Raw genomic sequence first — 23,124 nt, 5'->3', positions numbered from 1 at the left:
AGATATATGGTGTGGTTGAGCAATATAAATCGTTCAGTGTGTATGGACGACCAACGTATCATTACATCGGCTGTCTCGTCGGGCTGGGAACCACCTCATTTTGATGTATACAGATATAGGTTATTAATCAAAAAGAAATTATTAACTTAAGCTAGGCTTTCCTGGTTGATTATTTGGGTGTTTTCAATGAAGCATTGGCATACAACCATAGAACACATGCAGATCTACAAAGAAGAGATGGCATTATCTTGGATTAAGGCTCTAAGTACTGTAGGCCCATTTCAAAACCAAATTTTTCAAAACACTCAGACTTTGGGGCGTATCCAGGAGTTTGGTCATTCACCATACAGTCCAAACCTGGCCCCTTGTGACTTCTTTGTGTACCCACAAATCAAGCACAAGATACGTGGAATTTGTTTTGAGTCACCGGAAGCTGCAGTGGAGACCTTCATCCAGCATGAAGAAGACATACCTGCTTCAGACAGCTGCTTCATCAAGTGGTTTGTGTGCATGCAACTTTGCATAGATTCTTCTGGAAAATACTTTAAAAAAAATGTGATGTTCACTTTGGGCCTGATTCAGAGTTGGGGATAGAGCATACTTGCCGACATTCCTGGGCAGCTTTCCGGGAGCAGCAGGACGGGACCTGCTGCTCTCCTCTTCAGGGGGCGGGGCCAGGCGATAGATGGCACTAGGCCCCACCTCCTTTACAGGAAACCTCTGCGATTCGCAGGTCCATAAGGATGGGGCGGGGCTAAATGACACGATTTGCAACATTTAGCCCAGTCCCTTCCCTACGGACCCGAAAATTCCAGGTAAAATCTCCCCATTCTCCATCCTGCCCACTTCACTAGATTCCCGGGAGAGTAGGCATGTATGGGATAGAGTAAGAAAGAGCAAGTAACTGTGCATATTGGTAAAACCATGCTGCACTGCAGGTGGGGAAGATTTAAAATATGCAGATAGATTTAGATTTGGGAGAGGTGTGTCCAATCTGACATCTACATTGCAGTGTAAAAATAAAGCTGTGCAGCATTTGTGGGGTACATGCAAAAGCAGCCAGTATTTACCCTGCATGCAAAAAAAAACAGTGCATCCGGAAAGTATCCACAGCGCTTCACTTATTCCACATTTTATGTTACAGCCTTGTTCCAAAATAGAATAAATTAATTTTTGTCCTCAAATTCTACACACAATACCCCATAATGACAACGTGTAAAAAAGTTTTTTGGAAATTTTGCAAATTTAATTTAAAAAAACTAAGAAATCACATGTACATAAGTATTCACAGCTTTTGCCATGAAGCTCAAAATTGAGCTCAGGTGCATCCTGCTTCCACTGATCATACTTGAGATGTTCCTACAGCTTAATTGGAGTCCACCTGTGGTAAAATCAGTTGATTGGACATGATTTTGAAAGGCATACACCTGTCTGTATAAGGTCCCACACTTGACAGTGCATGTCAGAGCACAAAACAAGCACGAAGTCCAAGGAATTGTCTGTAGACCTCCGAGACAGGATTGTCTCGAGGCACAAATCTGGGGAAGGGTACAGAAAAATATCTGCCGCTTTGAAGGTCCCAATGAGCACAGTGGCCTCCATCATCCATAAATGGAAGAAGTTCAGAACCATCAGGACTCTTCCTAGAGTTGACCGGCCGTCTAAACTGAGCGATCGTGGGAGAAGGGCCCTAGTCAGGGAGGTGACCAAGAACCCGATGGTCACTCTGTCAGAGCTACAGCGTTCCTCTGTGGAGAGAGGAGAACCTTCCAGAAGGACAACCATCTCTGCAGCAATCCACCAATGGCCTGTATGGTAGAATGGCCAGACGGAAGCCACTCCTTAGTAAAAAGCACATGGCAGCACGCCTGGAGTTTGCCAATATGCACATGAAGGACTCTCAGACCATGAGAAAAAAAATTCTCCAGGCTGATGAGACAAAGACTGAACTCTTTGGCATGAATGCCAGGCGTTGGGTTTGGAGGAAACCAGGCACCGCTCATCACCAGGCCAATACCATCCCTACAGTGAAGCATGGTGGTGGCAACATCATGCTGTGGGGATGTTTTTCAGCGGCAGGAACTGGAAGACTAGTCAGGATAGAGGGAAAGATGAATGCAGAAATGTACAGAGACATCCTGAATGAAAACCTGCTCCAGAGCGCTCTTGACCTCATACTGGGCCGACGGTTCATCTTTCAGCAGGACAACGACACAGCCAAGATATCAAAGGAGTGGCTTCAGGACAACTCTGTGAAAGTCCTTGAGTGGCCCAGCCAGAGCCTAGACTTGAATCCGATTGAACATCTCTGGAGAGATCTAAAAATGGCTGTGCACTGACGCTTCCCATCCAACCTGATGAAGCTTGAGAGGTGCTGCAAAGAGGAATGGGCAAAACTGCCCAAAGATAGGTGCGCCAAGCTTGTGGCATCATATTCAAAAAGAAAGGCTGCCAAAGGTGCATCAACAAAGTATTGAGCAAAGGCTGTGAATACTTACGTACATGTGATTTCTTAGTTTTTTTTTTTTTATTATTAAATTTGTAAAATCTAAAAAAAAAAAAAAAAACTTTTTACAAGTTGTCATTATGGGGTATTGTATGTAGAATTTTGAGGACAAAAATTAATTTATTCCATTTTGGAATAAGGCTGTAACATAATATGTGGAAAAAGTGAAGCGCTGTGAATACTTTCTGGATGCACTGTATTTACACCTCTTGTATTGCAACATGGGCCCTCATTCAGAGCCGTACGCTCTGAGCAGAGCGCACGCTCTGAATGAGGGCCGTCCTCCATAATTATGGAGCGTCCTCCTGGACGCTCGTATAGCTGTGGGTCACCACCCACAGCCTATACGAGCGTGCAGTTTGATGGCCGCGATGGACCATCGCCACTGCGAGCCGGAGCCTGCGGTTGAGTTTTTCAACCACAAGGCCCGGAGTGATTTTGGCTCTATCAGAGCCAAAATCACTCCCACTGACATCACTAGTGATGTCAGTGGGCCGGCTTCTGACGGTAGGCATTCCCTTGGGAACGCCCCCGTCTGGGAGGCACGCCCCCGGCACGCCCACCAAAGGGGGCGTGCTGTCAATCAACATCGACAGCACGCCCCCTTTGATCAGACACAACGAGCGAAGGAAAGTCCTTCGCTCGTCGCGTCTGGCGCATGCGCACGATGGAGCTCCCGCCGTCGTGCGCATGCGCAGTGCACAACATCGACCCACTTGCGAGCGGACAGCCGCTTGCGAGTGGGTCTGAATCAGGCCCATGGTTTGTCCAGGTGCACAGTTACTTCCTCTGTCTTATGGTGCATACACACGGTCAGATTTTTCTTCAGATATGAACGATTTTTTAAATCGTTATCGTTCAGATCTGAAGGAAAATCTGACATATCTGACATGTCTGAACGATGAGCGTTCCCGATGGTCAGATAATGATATCTGACATCTGATGTGTTTGCAGTCAGACTTGGACGATTCCATTCATTTTAATGCAGTCAAAAATCGTTCATCGTTCAAATTGTTGATCAAATCATTCAGATTGTTCAAATCGTTCATCTGACAAATCTAACCGTGTGTATGCTCCATAACTCTATTCCCAACTCTGAAACAGTCTATGTTTGTAAATATAATACTTTTTGTGCATCCGGAAACTTATAGCACATCCCTCGTACATAGACAGGCTGGCTGGAAAAACCCCTTCATTACTTCAAATGCAGTTTTTATAAATTTACTACAGACAACGTGCATGATGGACATTGAGATGTCAGCAAATATTTCTTTAGCAGCTAGACTGGAATATTCATGAAAATATACTTTACTTTAGGGATTAATTTGATTTTGAGATGAAGAGTAGAGTAGCAGCATATTCCATATAACTAGAGACAATTTAACAGAGGAGGGGGCCCGTGTGTAGGCTCCAATCGGGCCTCCTCTCCTGCAGTGCAGTAGACACTGGCATCGTGCCGGAGTCTACTGCGCATGCGCAGTTCTCTAGGAACATGTAGCCCGTGCAGTGTTCCCGGGACATCTCTACTGCTCATCTGCGAATCACTGGAAAATGCCTGCAGTGGCCATTTTCCTGGTGATTTCTGCAGCCAGTGCCAGGCCAACGGAGCAGTAAGTATATTTATATGGTTGAGGCTAGATCCATATGGGCGCGGGACCCCCTTGCACCCAGGGGCACGTGTGCACCACACACCTTGCACCCATTATAGATACACCGCTGCTTATAACAGATGCCTAATGTCCCAGGCATCATTTATAACCCACGTCTTTTAACCCTGAGAATTTTCTCAGAGTTGTAACAAAAACCCAATATAGATACAAGGGAATCATTAGGATCTTGGAGATGATGTGCTACACTATCTGCATAGAATTATACATGTATTCATAACTGAAGCTGTGCTAGATTAACAAAAGGTATATACCAAGGTAACCAGTACTGTACTGTCAGATGCTCCTCTCTTTCAAAATAAATTTGGGGTAACTGTGACAAAATGCTATAATACATGCAAAATGGGTATTATATAATAACATAGGTCATTGGAGGAATATACCACCAAAGACAAAAGGGACCAAGCATTGTCCATAGATATTGGCATTCAACAGATTCAAATGTTTTGGCTTGAACTATAAATATAATTGTCCATGTGCCCACATTATCATGCAAATAGATTAGAGCATATTTCTGGCATGAATCTGCACAAATGACCTCAGTTATAACAACAGTAGGTGCATACTTGCCTACCCTCCCAATTCGGCCGGGAGTCTCACGAAAATCGAGTGCCGCTCCTGGCCCCCGGAACGGCAGGCAAGCCTCCCGGCTGCCCTGAGTAGGTGTGACTTGAAGGCTTCACTCTCCAGCCGATCAGACGTTTGTTGAATGTAGAGGAGGTTATTTGTCCTTGAGCAATCTGACAGGGCTTACTTCACCACTCCTAGGGATTCCCTCTTAACACCAGTAATTGCCACTTACCAGAGCAGGATTAAGACTTGTGGGGGCCCCAGGATAACTGAGCCCCCTCAATAAAATTGACAGCCCCCTGCCTGCCCACTACCACCGGCACTGATATGCCTCTTACCTCAACTGCACTCTGAATGGCAGTGTATTATATGCGATTGTTTGCTGGCCAGTACTAACCCGTTCTTCCTGGCTGTTGGAACGCACTCATGAAGAACTTTGTTGTCCTGTGAACCGGAAGTTGACGCACGCAAAACCAGAAGTCATGGCCATGCATTCCAGGCTGCACTTCAACAGCCAGGAAGAACGGGCTAGCAGCTAAAGCTACACACGACCAAAGGACCACGAGAGGTGGGCAAAGGGAGTGTGGTGCTGGATATAACTGAGTGCCACGAACAAAGTTCAGTAGCAGAGGGCGCATACTGCACTCTCATTTACTCAAATTTGGGCAATATTCATGTATTAATTGTCTGTCCATTGAACAGACTTCATCTGAAGTTGACCAGCGGTACCTGTTGAGGAATTGACATTCACGCAATTTAGCAATTTGACACAAGCAGAATTAGTAGATCTCTGGACTTTTAATAAACACCAAATAGGGGGTATTCATGTTTGCTAGTGCAATACTTTGCTGGTTTACAGCTATGTGTAGCTCAAGACTATTTTCATATACTAGTATGAATTGTAAGTAATGTTTTTTATATATGCTGGATGTGATGTTTTTATTGTTGAATTAGATTTATTCACAAGTGCACTTATAAGAGGGGCACACCTCGTTTTTAAAAGAGAAATAAAACACCATTTCATGATTAAAATTTACTCTAAAATTTACCCCCCCATCCCATATTATCTCAGCTAGGTTTGCACTGAAAACTATTGTTTCGTTATGTGCTATACTATAGTCTGCATACTAGAGCAGCTAGGAACCAAACAACCCTCATCCTCTGCTCTATATAGAGATATACAGTTTTACAGCATTAGCTACAGTTGCAGTTGTTTAAACCCAGAAACTTCCTTGGAAAAGTCTATTATTACTTTGAGCGTTTTTTCCACCTAGTACAACTAAAGTTTATAACCGCTACTAACTTTGTTTTCATTTGGATAGTGCTTTGCATATACTACAAGGAAAAGTAAAGCAAAATTGTGCACCACCGAGCTCTAAAGAAAATAACCTTTATTGTAGCAATTTATACTGCAGTATAAAATTCTTTAACGTTTGATTTTCGGGTAGATACTTGATATTGTTTTATATGGTGTTTATAAGAGTATGTTGTGCATGTTATGTAGTAAACTTAGATAATTTATGTGAGTATTGTTATGTAATTTAGCATTAGATGACTATATAGCTGAACACCATATACAGTACAGTCAAGATAATGTTATTATTGAATTCTGTAAGAGTATTGCAATGTGTATTAAGGAACTTACCTTTTCCTTTCCAAAAAGGGTTGGCTAGAGGAGACATCTGTTCCTCCATTCCCGACAACTAAAGCTAAACTGGTTGTTGTAACTATTGTGTGCATCACCTGTGTATAAGTAAACCTAACCAAAGGTCTCATAGGGGAACTTGCCTCTCTGAAAGGCTGGGGTAATTGAAAAAGGTAATTATAGAAACCTTTGTATACCCATCACCTTAGCATCACAAACCTGTTAGTCCACCAAGTATAGTGGATTTGGGTTATCACAAAGTTACTCCACAGCAAACAAGATGATATAGAAGAACACTCCTCTCCAGATAGTCCGAGTATCTACACAATTTACAGAGCCACATCAGCTCCTTAGAATAGATATAGTAAGAAGATACAATACAGCATGGTTGTAATTCTGCCCATATATACCTCTAAGACTAGTACACACATCAACAAGTCTCCCATATCCAAATATTCCGAAATACAGATTTTTCGTTTTTAGCATGACTGAGATATGGTTCAATGTAAACAAACTTTGTTTAAGGCACAAAATAATTAAAAAATATGTTAAATTACCTTCAGGCTGTGTGTATGAGGTGTATATGAAACATAAATGCATTCTGTGTTTAAATTTGGGTCCCATTCCCTAGATATCTCCTTATGGTATGCAATTATTCCAAAATACAGAATATACTGATATCCAAAATACTTCTGGTCACAAGCATTTTGGATATGGGAGAATTAACCTGTATAACCTGTAAAGGTGCATACACACTACACGATATGCTCCCTGAGCGATATCGTCTAGTGTGTCCCCGGCAGGCTGTGCTCAATGTCGTTCATGACATTGAGCACAGCCGCTGAACGATATCATTAACGATATCGTTCAGCGCCAGGCTCTCTCCCCCATTCCCTGACATGCAGCAACCTCCCCGGCACGCAGCGCCGCTTCGCGGCGCAGCAAATCTTTTTTACTTATTTTTCGGCAAGGGGGCGTGGACACGCCTCCCGAGATTAGGCCACACCCCCTATTACCGGGGCCCGCCTTGGCTCTTGGCGGCCCTGGGATCCAGTCATTAACACAGTCCATACAGTTAAACAATTCTTTAACTGTGCACATTGCGTTAAATATAATATTATTTAAATCATTATCTCAACATTTAGAAATTTCTATTTGGAAATTATGATATGATATTCTCTACCTCATTGTGTGCTCTATTTATAAAACAGTGGAAAGCCTTTTATCATTTGTCAACTGGGATAGACTTTTCACTGCTTCGTCTAATTTAAGAAGAGGGATTCCACTGAGAAGAAGCGTGAGGCTGTCAACTCACAAAAATGTGGAATGCTGGATTTTCTGCTGATTACACCATATCGGTAAGGCGAAATGAGCAGATATAGACAGAAACAGATTAAAAACTGGCACAAGGGAACCAGTATTATTTATATAATAATTAGAAGCTGCCACTTCATGAAGTAGAAAAGCAAAACTAAAAACTTAGGCCCGTATTCAATTTGGAGCGAAAAGCAGTTTTTGAGTGTTTTTGGCAGAAAGTTTTCGCCGATGACGTCATTTTCACCTGTTTTGATTTTACTCCGTATTCAATTTGGAAGACTTTTCGCCTAGACGTAAAGTCAATGCAATGTAATAGGCGGAAAAGTTTTGCCTATGAATAGCAGGTGGAAAAAAGTGCAGAATTGGGGTTTTGGGGTGCAACATTGCGGGAACCCCCGTACAGCCTTCAGACAGTCCCCCAAAGGTAAACTCTGTCCAAAAATTTTTTAAAAAGACTTAACACCCCAAAAAATCACTTTGAATTTGGGGGCGAAAAAAAAAATGTTGGGGGACAAAGTTAAAAACTAGCGAACTTGACTCTGGGGGGGTTCCCAAGTATGCCCCAGGTGGTTTTTTCATTGCAGGGGTCTGCGGCAGGTGGATTTTTCATGATTTTTTAAACTTAACTTTAAAATACGCAGACCATTTTCAAGTACCTCAAATTTGCTGGGATAAGTTATTTTCTGCAAAAAAAACCTCCTGAATACTATTCTGCACCATTTATACAAAAACGCTATTTAGCAGCTATTGAGCCTGTTTAAAAACACCAAATACCTTCAGCAAGCCAAATCGGGGGTAACCATAGCTAACCCCCATGTCAGAGCATGATTTGGGGAGTGTCAGGCTGATTTCCCCAAATCTGACAGTACTTTCTGCTTGTTTAAGTTTCGCCGGGTCCCGTTTTCGCCTACTTTCAAATTGAATATGGGGATATGCGGGCACGCGCGCAATACTTTTCCGCCTGTAAAACAGGCGAAGTAGGCAAAAAGCCCGGGCCGCAAAAAAGTATCGTGGGTCCGCTGAAGTTGAATACGGGCCTAAGTGCTGATAAAATGGTTCCAGCATTCCCTATGCAAATGAATAAATAGGTTTGGCCAGACAGTGAAGGATATTCAGCAGCTGTAATAGATTAAACTACTAAAAGGTTTGATCAAGAAATGCACATATAAAACTAGGAAAGATAAAACAGCATTTGAATATACGTATTACTAAAAAGAAATATATCTGAGTCATTATACAAAAATACTAAAGTGTTCAGGGGACTAAAGGCTGGTGTGGCTTTTATTAGTGGAATTACTTTGTGGGTTGGAATATATCTAGCCCTCCATGCCCCAGTTCGACACTGGCCCTAATGTGTATTTTTACTTCCCTTTAATTTAACCACATATGCTGGACACTCCTCCTATCTGGAACACTTGGAGGGGCGCCATAGTACACACACGTGCACTGAGCACCCTGGCTACACGCTATACCTCTCATCCTGATGCCCAGGTGAGAAGTGTTCCCCTTCAATACAATGGGTAGGCTGATATCACCCCTCAGGGGCAAGTAAAAGTTTAGTTTAAATTTAATGGTTAAGCACTATGAATTTGGTGCAAAAGCTGTCATTAGCTGCTACAGCATTTACGGTTAACAGCTTCTGCTAATCTCCAATAACCACTGCTGTAGTGTAATTCAGAGATCTCCTGTAATTTATTGTGGTGATGAACAAGTCTTTCATAAAGATCTTGAAAATGACACACAGTAGAAGCTACAGAATATTTTCCCAAAATCAAATGGCCTTGAATGACAAATGTGCAACCCAACTGAACTAAGAAATTAATAGGTACCACTCTCTGAAAGATTTATTTGTGGATTTTATGAAGCCACTTTTACATAGCACATTCCTTAGGATGCCTCAACTGGAATCAGTATGAATGACCAGCAGCAGTGGAAATCCCGACAGGGGATTTAGGTAAGTATAGCTAACCCTACCACCCCCTAACCCTCCCATAGGGTGCTTAACCCTAACCCCCTTTCCCCTCAGCCTAAACCCAAGTCTCCCTGGGGGGGGGGGGTGCCTAACCCTAAGTCCACCCAGGGCGCCCCTAACCTATTGCGGCTGTCCGCACCTGCCGCCTGGCTTACCTTCGATCGGTATAATGACAGGCGTCGGGATTTCGACGCCTGTCATTAGTACCCTGCCGGGATTTGACAGTCGGGAAGCCGGGGGTCGGCATTTCTACCGGCGGCTTCCTGACTGCTCCCCTCACCTCACAATGCAAGTATTGCGCTACAAACAATATGATAGTTTCTAATCGATCTATTGAGGGGTCTAAGGTAAGATCAAAGTCCCTCAGGAAGCCTACAAACTTAATACGTGCTGTGTAATAATTGGCTCCCACTGGAGAGGTAGGATAAAGTTTGCTACTGTGATCATTTTATGGTTCAGCTTCATTAGATCAGAGAAAATGTCCAGTTCAATGGCCTGGAATTTGGTGGTCTTGGTATCTGATTAATATTAATAGCCATAAAATAGAAGTAGCACTACAAGCAAAACCAACAAATGTCATTCTTACTTTAATTACTAGAGCCAATGATTTTTATTGGGAGTTTGAACATTTATTAAAGATTAATTAACAGAGAGCCTGTGGTATATCCCATTGTGTTACCCAGAGATAAGCCTGCAAACCTACACAGAATCCCTATAAGGCAGGAGTATAGGGAAAATAAATAAATGTACCTAATTAAAGAAACCCTACAAAGAGCAACATTAGAGCAAATAGCTGTAGCTAATGACAATGTCATTGGAATTCCAGTAAAAAGTTACAAGAATGCCTGGAGTGTCTAAGAACTAAGCAGAATACATCATGGAGTGAGGTCTGCCTGTAATGGGGCACCTGTTATACCTCACTGAAGTCCTGTTGTTTTAAACCTCTATGAATAGTCCATGAAAATGTTATTATATAGCACTAGGTTTTTTTCTGTTTCCCCAACACCAACAATTTTTTCCTTTAAAGTTTTGCAATGAAAGTGCATTTAGGGGAAACAGGCTGGGGGATTCTATGATGGGCCCTCTGCACACGGGGTGAAGGAAAGTTCTCAGACTAATAGGTTTCTTTAAACTAGGCCCCCGGGAAAGCAGAAAGATCAGTTTCATTCAATGGATGACAATTACATAATAGCCAGTAAGCCATCTAATAATTTTGGCACATTATCAGAGGTAAAGTTCAATTTTCAGACAAGATGGTAGAAGTTTCTACTATTTAAAACATTTTGTTGTGTGGCTTTTTTGTTTAATCAGAATCTTTACTGAATGTCTTGGGATTAGCTTTGTATGTGAGAGACTAGTGAAACATTAAGGCCTTGGTAATGCTCCTATTCATCAGACCTCTACTTGCAGGCTATGAATGTAGGCCCTCCAACATGATTCCTTCCATTATGCTCAAAATGCTCTGCTCCTGGACTCTCTCTTAATTTAGGATTGCAGTCACCTGTGTTGAAACATCTGCTCATCAGTTAAACAGTTCAAAACAGGTGATTGTAATTATAAATTATGCAGGACGTCCAGGAGCAGAGCATTTTGTACTTGATGGAAGGGGTCATGTTGGAGGGTCTGTGAATGGGTGTTTGAACTAAAGCTGGGCATCCACTAAACAATTATCTGTCAGATATCTGTCCAATCTGGCTGGTTGGAATGAAAACCTGGTAATGTATGGGAGCAAATGACAGTCGATCATATGGTTTTAAACACTGAAAAAAGGACAAAAAATGGTTCAAATTGGTTACATTTGTTTGTTTTAACCAATTTGTCTGAACAACCATTTTCGGCTATTTTCCAGTTTTTGTGAGCTAATGGACAATTGTCATTTGCTCCCACACATTACCAGGTTTTCATTCCAACCAGCCAGATTGGACAGATATCTGACAGAAAATGATATAGTGGATGCTCAGCTTTACAGATATGATATAGTCTTTAGAACAATACTGGATCACGTGGCAGAAGCACAACAGGTAGAGTCTCTAAATCAGTGGTTCTGAAGTGTGCCATGGCGGCGGTCAGAGCCGCCGGACACATTATACAGTAGTTGCAGCCCAGGCTGCCGCCAAGCTCCTCTGGGAGGATCAGGCGCGTTCGGGCCATCACATGTCTAGACGCGTCGGCGTGATATCACAGGTCACGCATGCTACATTGGCCGCCCTCCCGTCTGCTCTGCCAGCCAGCCAGACCCCTCTCTCTCTACTGCCTGCCTGCATGCCTGCTTGGACGCACGCCTGACCGCACGCTTGCCTGTTGTTGACAGCTCTGCAGTATGAGAGGGACAAGGTTTTTTTTTCGTTGTTGATTTTGTTGATGTACATGATATTTCTCTGTGGGGGCCAGCCAAGGTTTTTTTTTTTTTTGTGGGACTAATGTGGTGGTGTTTTTTTGTTTCTGTGGGGGCCAGCCAAGGTTTTTATTTCTGTGGGGAGCAATGTGGCATAGGTTTTTATTTCTGTGGGGAGCAATGTGGCATAGGTTTTTATTTCTGTGGGGAGCAATGTAATGGTTTTTGTTTATTCTGTGGAGGCCACTGTAGTGTGTTTTATTCATGTGGGGGCCAATGGGTGAGGGAGAAATGTGTGTGTTTTTTCATAGGTCGCGTCTGCCGTATCGCTGGATGGTGTGCCTTGGCAATTTTAAAATCTTGCGTACTGTGCCTCGAGTTGAAAAAGGTTGAAAATCACTGCTCTAGATAATACTGTACTTAGAACTGCAGTGAGCAGTGAAAGGTAGCAGATGACCACAGCGAAGTGACTGCAGTTCCAATGTCAGCCTGCAGGTGAAGACGATACAGGAGTGCTGCACAGTACTGATAGATGCATCAGCGTTTTACATTTTAAATGTATTGTTACGTCTATTTGCATTGGGGGAGTCTATATGAAGAGCAGCTACAGCTGGGAGCATAGTACCAGGTTGCAGGGCTAGGAGTTGTGAATGCTGTGGGGGCCTGTGGCCCCCGATGCTGACAGGGGACAAGATGCCAGAACTATAGTATATAGAATATTGTCCCGACACTCGTCACTAAGAGTATCAGGATCACCCTGCAGCTTCAAGAAGTACATCCTGGGTTAAAGGGCTATAGAATGGGGAGTACGCAAGTGAACTCTGGGTACTGTATATGCTACAGTGCGCTGGGGCTCAGGAGAGTAAGCTCCTGTATCGCCAGCACTGAAATGGCTATATAAAGAAATTTAAAGAAACTGTATCTAAAGTGTGTTGGGAATGTTTTTATGTGGTTTATGAATGTGCTGCAGAGCACTGCAGCCTTGCGTGACTAAAGCCTGATGTTGTGCACAAGAGACAAGATTAATAGAAAAAGTGTGTACATTTATTTAGATACAATATGTGTAAATGTACTTTAAATGTGCATTGAGCACTGCAGATTGGAAAAGCTACATCCCCAGCTGGACTGCATTGGTGAACGCACATGAAGTATGGAAATGTATTTATATATTTAAATACATTTATATTTATTTATAAGAAGTGTAATTATATATTAATTCTCTAAGGTCTGTCCCATCTCTAACAAGCATTCGCAGTGGGAGCAGGTCCCAATAGCTTCCACTGAACCCGCTGGGCACTGGTTAAGTATGGTGGTGGGATGGAGCGGGATAGGCACAGGACGGGAGCAGGGATCGGCAGGGCCGGACAAAGCAGCAGAGCGGGTCCCTTTACTAGTTTCAAAATAAAAATGCACTAACTCTGGTGGTCTATGGCAGTAGTTCTCAACTCCAGTCCTCATTTGGGAGACCCCAACAGGTCATGTTTTCTTTATTTCTTTCATCATGCACAGGTGAGTTTGTCTATTTTGCAATTATCCCACCTGTTTCCACACATCAATATCCTAAAAACGTGACCTGTTGGGGGTACTTGAGGTGAGAACCACTGGTCTATGGGGATTTGGAGCCCTCTCATTGGCTGTTCGTTTCACCAGATACCATGCTAGGGAACCAGAATGCCTTCCCCTGCAAACTCTGGAGTCTGAGTGACTTTAGGAGTTGCATGGAGAGCTGGACATTAGTAGACTGGAGCCCTAAAAAGCTCAAGCTTACTTACCTGCCCCTGTTGGGATCTTGATCCTGTCGGGCTTCCGCTGTCGGGATTTGAACCGGCATTTCAATCCCATTCCCTTCAAGACTATCGCATCTACTTGCATCCTGTGACCACCAATTGTGTTCTCTAGCTGTTCTGCTTTGAGCACAGAGTCTCCATGCTCAAGCCCTCTGCCAGCTACCAAGCACAGAATGGTCCATAGAGAAGGACCAGTAGGAATTAGCAGACACCAACCAGGAGGTGTAACAGAAGTGTGACGACACATATGTAGTTCCAGGTGCCAGTGTAGTCTGGTGGTGGCAGCAAGTTACCTGCTCATGATTCAGTGGGAGGAGTCAGTAACAACCAGTTAATGATGGTGAAAGGAAATCCCTAGACTTTAGGATTTGTGACTTAGGGCCATATTCAATTAGAGGCAAAAAGTCCGAGGTCTGACTTTTCGCCGTCATCTCAGCTTTTCCTGGGGATAAAGTATCGGGCACGTGCCCGCATATCCCCATATTCAATTAGGATTCATCGATAATGGGACCCGGTGGAAAGGTATCGAAAAGTCCTGCTACTTTTGGGGAAAACAGCCTGTCACCCCCCCCTCCCCCAAAAGATGGTCTGACATGGGGAATCACTATGGGTACCCCCGAATTGGCCTGCTAAAGGTATTTGGGGTTTTTAAACATTGTCGGCAGGTGCTTTAATGCGTCTTTAAAGACGTGGTGAAGAATAGCATTTAGCTTCTTTTAAAAAATAAATAAATAAAATAACTATCCCCATCAAATATGGGTTACATGAAAATGGGTGTAAGCATATTTTTAAGTCCCTAAAGTTATTTTTTAAAAATTAAAAATCCACCTGCCGCAACCAAGCGCATTCTAAAAAACACCTGTCAGACTCGGGGGGGTCCCCAAGTTTGCATCTCGCTAGTTTTTTAGTTTGTCCCCCAACTTTTTTTTGGGTGCAGGGTACTTTAAAGTCTGCACCACAAAACCGATTTCTGCACTTTTTTTCACCACCTATTCAGTGGTGAAAACTTATCCCCGGTTTTTGACAAAGACTTTTCGTACCTGCGAAAAGTCTTTGAAATTGAATATGGGGAGAAGTGAAAATGGCGAAAATGACGTCATTGGCGAAAAATTATTGCCAATAACGGACTTTTCACTTCTAATTGAATATGGCCCTTAATCTCACCCAGGTTACTCAAGGAAGAGTAACTTCCTTCATTGATGATAAAACCTCCTTCACGTACGATAAATCTGTGATCAGCTAACAGAATCATCCAGTCACAATTAGGGTGTGGGAGTGAGGATATAAGACAGTTAAAGCAAGGGCAAAAATTGTCCTCAAGGGATCGTTGATTAAAAAGTAAATCATAATCGCCCAATAATTAGATGAAAAAAAGAGTTATACTGTATGCAGGGCCGCCATCAGGGGGGGACAGTTGGGACTACTGTCCCGGGCCCAGTCACTTCGATAGAAAAGGGGGGCCCGGCCCGCTCCTACCTCCCGCCCATCGTCACTACTACCGGTCTTGTGAAAGGGGCTTCTATGTTAATGTTAAAGGGTCCCCCTGTCTGCCCAAGCAGCTACTGCCTTGCCGTCGAGGTGAAAGGAGCCCGCTGTCATAGAGATCCGTCCCTGCTGACTGTCCCCGACTCCCCTCTGCAGATGTACAATAAAGTTGAGCTGGTGCGCGTGACGTCACTGAAGGAGAAAGAGGAGCCGCGGCATGACCTGAGGAGCAGCAGTCTGGCACAGAAGAAGATGGGTAAGTAGATTGATAGGCAGAAGGGGGCTGGAAACAGCGTGCTGGAGAGACAGAAGTTCTGTCTCTCCAGCACGCTGTTTCCAGTCCCCTTCTGTCACAGAACATAACTTTATTACTAATGTAACACCCCAAAACTAGTTACACCTATTATAAGAGTTAGGTTCCTAGGTTCTTTGGATTTGTATTTACAGAGAGGAAAAGAGGTAAGTATACAACAGCTTATAGGAAACTAATTATGTATTTTATTGCAGTGAAAGTAATTAAATTATGGAAACTGCACTTTTGTAGTGAGGATTACAAGTTCAATTACAATTATAATATTAGTTACATTTATAATGCACAAAGAAATATAAACAACGGTTCAAGTTTTATTATTCCAGAACACAGCCTCCTTACTATCCATCAGTATAATGCTGCTCCTGCTAATTCAAAGATTATTGCATGCAATACAAGGTGAATACAGTTTACCTTAAACACTATAACCAAATAACTATGGCAATAAACAACAGTCTTTCAATTCTCCATCAATATGTTAACGATTCCCAAGCTTTTCTGGCCAGAAAACTAACAATTCAGGAATAATTATACCCTTAAAGTCCTGCTGGTGTACACTGTGTTGCCCGGGTTATTAGCTGGAAGGTCTGACTGTATCCTGCTTAAGCAGAAATAGCTCCACTGTGGGTTAATATAAAGCTGCGTTGCTCCTAAATGCAATTGTCTCTTTTTAATCCTGGCTGACAGACTCTGCAACAATGTTATTGTGAATAGTGCTGCAACCTTGTTGCTACAAACAGACTACTGTGACAGCTTGTTAGATGGCTCTGCCTCTCCTACTGCACACAGAGCTGCCCGAATGGGATTTATTATATGCAACTCCTGCAGCTCCTTACAGGGACTCTCCTGCCCACAAGTTCCAAGGACCAAGTCTAAAGCTGGCCACACACTAGACCAACTTACATCCAACCAGCCAACTAGTTGATTGGTTGGAATGAAAATCTGGTAAGGTATGAAAGCAAATGACAATCAGCAATTTGCTCCCAAACGCCGGAAAATGGACAAAAACTGTTGTTTGTTAAATGTTTGATCTAAACAATTTGTTCAAACTTGTCTGAACGACCATTTTCCTCTGTTTTCTGGCATTTAGGAACAAATTGCTGATCATCATTTACTCCCATTCCTTACCAGATTTTCATTCCAACCAGACAACTAGTTGGATGGTTGGATGAAAGTTGGTCTAGTGTGTGGCCAGCTTTAGGCTCTGTGCAGCTTATGCGGCTAATAAAGTTTCAGGCTGTAGATACATTAATTATAACTCCTTTTCTGCACTGGTGTCTGGGGAGGTTATTGCTGGGCACTATACATAGGGCTGTAGCTGCCAGCTAGCTGCGGGCCACTGTTAGTGGGTAGTTGTAGAAGAGTGTGTGTGGCCAACCTCTTACCCCCCGCAAAAACCACGACTCCTTTCTGTGCCTGCAGGGTCCGGTACAGCCTCCAATCACTGTCAACAAACTTTGGCTCCACCCATGAACACCTCCGGCTGCTGTTCCTCACTAAGGGAGGCGGGTCAGAAGGCTCTAATGGCTGCCAGCACTCAGTTCACTGAGCTCCCAGCACTCTCCAGCAGCTCCATCAGCGGCCCTCTGCAGCGCAGCTTCCCCTTCACAGCTCACCTACCAACTGCACACAACAACTGCCACCCAACTGTCAGTACAAGCCCCTCTGGTCACGGGGCACTGTTTCTCTATTGCATTGGAGGTCCAGTCTCACCAGCCGCACGCCAGCTCCTGAAGCTGGCTACATTGTCCACTGTCACCAATGTATACATTCAAATGTCCAGCAACACATATATAAGGGTACACAACATGAGGTACTCCCAGGTTCTGGGGTTCCACACTAACATAGACCTATTATAAACAATATACATCTACCAGCAGCCTGTCTTATTATTCCTGTGCAGCAATCCCTCTATTACTCCGTTCTTGTCTTTCCAGAGCACCAAATACCTGTAGCACTAAATACATTTCAGCAGCTTGCAACTGAACATATATGGGCCCCAATACCTGCTATTTGCAGACACTGGAGCACCCAACCTGGTTTTCCTTTAAAATTAATTGTCACTTTTAATCTAGAAATTACTGTATAACTCTAAAATAGCACTGTTCCTGTATTTCACACTATGTGTGTGTATATTATATATATATATTTATTTATATTCTGGAGGCATATCATTGGCACATATGTTGCATGTGCATCTTGAAGTGCGTACAACTTTGTATTTCGCTGTATAGTGCCATAAGGAGAGGTGTTCGGCTGCATTATGTGTGAAGGGGAAGGGGGAAGGGGAAGGGGAAAGGGGAGGCTGCCTGTTGAAGTAAGTCCCGGACCCCACAATTTCTGATGGCAGCCCTGACTGTATGTAGTTATCAGGATGTTATAGTCAGGACACACACACAAAACTATCACTGAGAGAGGCTGTTATATCACCGTAAAGGAAATTAGGTGATTGAAATAGAGGGGAAATTGGTTTACTGTAACTACAGCAAGAGGTTTCTTTCGAGACAAAATAAAAAAAATGCTCCTTCATAATAAACAGATTAATCTCAATGTATATTTTTCTTTGTTCCACAGTTTGTGTCATTATACGTACATTGCTTCACTGTCATGAGAACTATGGACATACTCAAAGCATGAATATTGAGTGAATGTGGAATTTTTTTTTATAAATGTCATTTTGCTGCAGCTATGAATCCTGGCAAAGCTAAGCTGGCAGTCTCACCTCAAATCGTTGGGAGTTTACTTTCTTGCCTCGCTTGTTCCATGTGACTCTGGGTTTTGGGTCTCCGATGGCTTGGCACACAAAGGAAGCCACACCCCCGGAAACACCTATTTCATCTGTGGGCTTTTTAGTGAACTCTGGGATACCTTTGAAAGAAAGAAACATATTATGTCATTTTAGCCAGAATACACAAGAAGCAACATACAGAAATGTAACAAGCATTGTAGTGTGACAGTAATGGCAGCACATCTGCAAATACTTGGATTTCCACACATATGTGGCAATTACTCATCACTTAATGAAACCACTTCAGGTATAATGATAATGAGGTGTACAATATGAATGAAAGTATCATATCCATTAAAAAAGCTGTAATGAACAGATGTCGCTAGACTTGAATTGCTAGAAAACATTTTAATGTGTTCTCTTAACCACTTTACTGACGACACAATGGTAGATTCTAGATCCATAGATTCTATTAACAGTAACTTCCCACACACAACCCCCCCTTAGTACTAAAATAAGTTTTAGAACCCAAGCCCCCCTCATGTAAAAAGCCAGTTTTTTGCACCCCCACTGTGACCAGTGTAATTTTATTATAAAATTATTATTTTACACGGCCCCCTTCCAGTGTCAAATTTCTTTATTTTACCCATCCCCCACTGATAACTGATCCCCCACCCCGGGGTTTTCCCCCTCACCACCATTGTTTATTACCTTTTCCCATCCACATATGCAGAGCACAGCGGAACAAGTGAGAGGGAGGCCTGATGGGGGGGGGAGAACAGAGATCTCCTCCTCACATGCGCTCCAGAATGCCGATCATATGGCATTCAGGGGCATGAATCAGGCAGTGATGTCGGCGGTCACGGGCTGCTGCATCATTGTCTGGGGTGTCAGAGGAGATCCATTTGCACATAAGCAGAATGGATTTCCTCTTTAAAATGCAGGGGACGCAGTGGGATGGCGCGGTCGCATGGGTTGTGACCGTTTAAGCTGAAGCACAGCTAGTTGCAGTCACATCCCATGCAACCATGCCAGTTAAGTGGTTAAAGAAAATAATGCAGGCAGCAGGATAGAATAGGAGCCCAAGCATGTCGGTCATTGTGAGTTCCAGGGAGTGTCGAGTGTGTAAAAAAGGGTATTCAACCACAGGACAGTTAAAATTTTTCAATGTATAGCATTAAATAATGATCACCAACAGATGTGGCGTTTTTAGTCCCAACTAAAAAATAGTTCACCATAATAATTTAGTTGATTATTTTATGATTTGGTAGTGTAATGTGCAATAACATAGGAGATCCTGCACCATAAACTTGTTAAAACCAAAAGGTAAACTTGCAAACATTGATTGGGGTAAAAGTCAAATGCCAGACACAAAAATTAAGCTTTTGAGCTGAATATGCTTACAAAATATATCACTCACGCAGAGCAAATTTATTATAAAAATACCAATGATTTGTGTACAATAAGGACAGGACCGCAACTAGTGGGGGGCTAAGGGGGCACGAGACCCGGGTGCCAGACTTGAGGAGGTGCCGGGAAGAGGCTGCCGGGAGGCTAGGTTGCTGATCTTGTGGGTTTGGAGCCGCATCCCGGCCTTGAGAGGCACAGAGACACCGTCAGTCTAATGTGGTGCCGTTCGTAAGCACATCAGTGCTCGCGGTCCGGCAGCCAATCAGCAGAGGCTGCCGGTCCATGAGCTCCAATCGGTTCACGAGCGGTGCCACATTACAATGACAGCAGTACTGACAGTTCCCCAGCATGTGGCAGCCCCGTCCCGCGCCACCCCTAGCTCACCCACCACACGGCTCTGGTAGGTAAGAGAAGGGAGATGGGGCTTTATTGTGGCTTAATGTAAAAGAGACCTTACTGTGGCATAATGTGTAAGGAGCCTTACTGTGGCATAATGTGTAAGGAGCCTTACTGTGGCATAATGTGTAAGGAGCCTTACTGTGGCATAATGTGTAAGGAGCCTTACTGTGGCATAATGTAAAAGGGTCCCTACTGTGGCATAATGTAAAAGGGTCCCTACTGTGGCATAATGTAAAGGGGTCCTTACTGTGGCATAATGTAAAGGGGTCCTTACTGTGGCATTATGTAAGAGGCCTTACTGTGGCATAATGTAAAAGGGGCCTTACTGTGGCATAATGTAAAAGGGGCCTTACTGTGGCATAATGTAAAAGGGGCCTTACTGTGGCATAATGTAAAAGGGGGCCTTACTGTGGCATAATGTATATGGGGCATTACTGTGGCATAATGTATATAGGGTTTACTGTGGCATAATGTATAAGGCGCATTACTGTGGCATAATGTGGTGTAAGGGGCATTACTGTGGCATAATGTGTTATAAGGGTCATTAATGTGTGGCATAATGTTATAAGAGGCCGTACTGTGTCACAAAACCTGCTAAGAGGTGTATTGATCAACATCAATGGCTAAATCACACATTTACTAATTCTTAAAAAAACAAATAAAAAAATTATCTGTTAGTAAATGTAGTAAATGTGTGATTAAAGGTGCGAACACACTACACCAGTGGTTCTCAAACTCGGTCTTCAGCAGGTGCACAGGTGTACTCATTACTCATTGACACATTTTGAAAGATCCACAGGTGGAGATAATTATTTCACTGAGTTTGAGAACCTGTGCACTAGACGATGTGCTCACAATGCGATATCATGAGCAATTTCCCTTGAACTCTCCCCGGCACTCCAGGATACAATACGGTGCTTAAAAGTGTCTAATCTGACCAACGATCTATCGTGCATCCTTAGCGATTTCCAGTGCATCGTGTACGAGATGGTCAGATCTTGCTTGCTGTAGGATCCTGCCTACAGCAGGTAAGATCTGAAGAAACGACATACAACACACGGGTATGCGCATCGGCATTGTGAGTGGACACTCACGAATTGGATATATTTTACACGATTTGTCGTACTGATATGTCGAAATTGGGTGAATCGTGCAAAATATAATCTAGTGTGTACGTACCTTTAGTCCCATAAACACAACATCGATGTTAATTCTAGAAAATATACCCCCTCATAGTAATCTTTTTTTTTTCTTTTACTAGCAATTAATATTCAACAGTATTTTTTTCTTTTTATACTAGCAATTAATGAATACTTTGTACGACAGGGAAAAATACGTCCAATGGCCCATAAGATGTTCAAGCTATTATCCCTAATGTTAAAATTATATTGAGTAATACAATTTATTTTTATGGAGTGCTACCGTATGAACTTTCAATAGTAACTTGTAATGATAAAAGAAAGGAAAAACAGTTCTTCTGATATGATGCACATATAACCTTATAAGATACCTTAAATTGTTATTTATTTTAGCAATATGCTTCACAATATTAATGCACATTCACAGTAATACCTATGCATGAATATAAAGACTGACTATAAACACATGCAAAGTAGAAATGTGTCCTTACAAATCTTTGCTGCAGTCGCACTAAAAAGCCCACCTCTGCGCACCAGGTCCTGTGAGAGACTGTTAGTGTCGAGTGTCTTGTTTAGCCTTTTCTGCTGAAAATGTGTCTAAGTCGCAATGTGATGCGAGTAGGATGCACCAGCAGATTGTGCTGATTAATTTAATATGCAACGCTTATCTGTGTGCAACTGAAGCGCTACAATGTAGCAGCCGCAGGTTTTTGCCTTCCAAGTTCCATTGTGGTTCATATACAGACTCAGGTGCACACAGATATACAAGCGTTGCATATCTAATTAATCAGCGGTCTGCTGTCGCATCCTAGTCGCATCGCATTGTGACTTGGGTGGAAATGTAATTAGCCGCAGTAATTTATTGCAAGCTAACTGACCACCCCTGGGGCTATCCAATTAGCCTCAAAGCATGGCCGCCAGCAGCACTTATAGGGGATTTTCTCTAGGTACAGCAGCAGGCTCAGAAAAAAAATCCCCGATAATTAGCCTGTTTTTGGGATGCCAGCAGCAAAAACACATAAGTCTGTGAACTTCGTCCAAAACCATATAATGTTTCAGGAGCAAAAAACAGGCTCCGATTGAATTGACCATAGTTAAAAATGCAAAAAAGTAAATTTTTTCGTCCCCGAAAAATTATTGAGGCTAATTGAATTCCCCCCTTAGACCCATTTTTGGCAAAAATAAGACGCCCGACGCTAGAAGAGTAACTCGGAACCTGGCGGCTCACTTACGCCAGGCAAGTCACGCTGCGAGGCGTATTGAGGCTTGATGTTGGAGGAAACCTCTGTAATACATCACTCCATGTTCACACGACCCATCTTCTTACGCTTTTACATACATATCGGATAAAACAGACACCTGACACTATGTCAGACAAGAAATTCCAAATTGCTATAGCAAAAAAGGAAACTTGCGTGTATAAAACAAAGTTGGAGCTGGTGATGTACCTGCTTGCTAATGCCTAAACTTGTTGGTTACAGCACCAGTTTTTATCTATTCTAATACAACACTGTATATCTGGTTTGTGCCTCTAATAGACCTGACATCCACCTCTGCTTAGGAGACTAGAAAAGTCTCTTTCCACTTTAAAACGATCATGTTTTTAATTACTGTAACAGCACCCTCCAGCGGTACATTCTTAATTACAATAAAACACAGCTTTGCCTCCGTTAGTGGTTCTTCGTCTAGTCAAGTAGATATAAAGATTCTAGTCTGTATGTCCTGATGAGTCTTCCTCTCTTTATGATCTGCCGCAATACCTGCTACAGACATGTGGCAGTGTACTGTCAACACTAAAGCTAGGTACACATTAGACGCTACTGCCACTATGGGACTGATTCAGAGATGGACGCT

General features: G+C 43.0%; 1 protein-coding gene across 7 annotated transcripts in view; it reads right to left on the bottom strand.

Moving 5' to 3' along the window:
* PTPRS (protein tyrosine phosphatase receptor type S) overlaps positions 1–23,124 on the bottom strand; it is a 458,571-nt gene that overhangs the window by 303,756 nt on the left and 131,691 nt on the right. For all 7 annotated transcript variants that reach the window (XM_088446483.1, XM_088446485.1, XM_088446484.1 and 4 more), the window contains exon 3: positions 18,317–18,462. In XM_088446483.1, coding sequence (XP_088302609.1) covers positions 18,317–18,462 — 146 coding nt within the window. The remainder of the gene's footprint in view (positions 1–18,316; positions 18,463–23,124) is intronic.

This window comes from Taudactylus pleione, unplaced genomic scaffold (assembly GCF_031769625.1).
Source record: "Taudactylus pleione unplaced genomic scaffold, aTauple2 ptg000399l, whole genome shotgun sequence".
NCBI lineage: Eukaryota > Metazoa > Chordata > Amphibia > Anura > Myobatrachidae > Taudactylus > Taudactylus pleione.
This window is presented reverse-complemented; position numbering and strand designations above follow the sequence as displayed.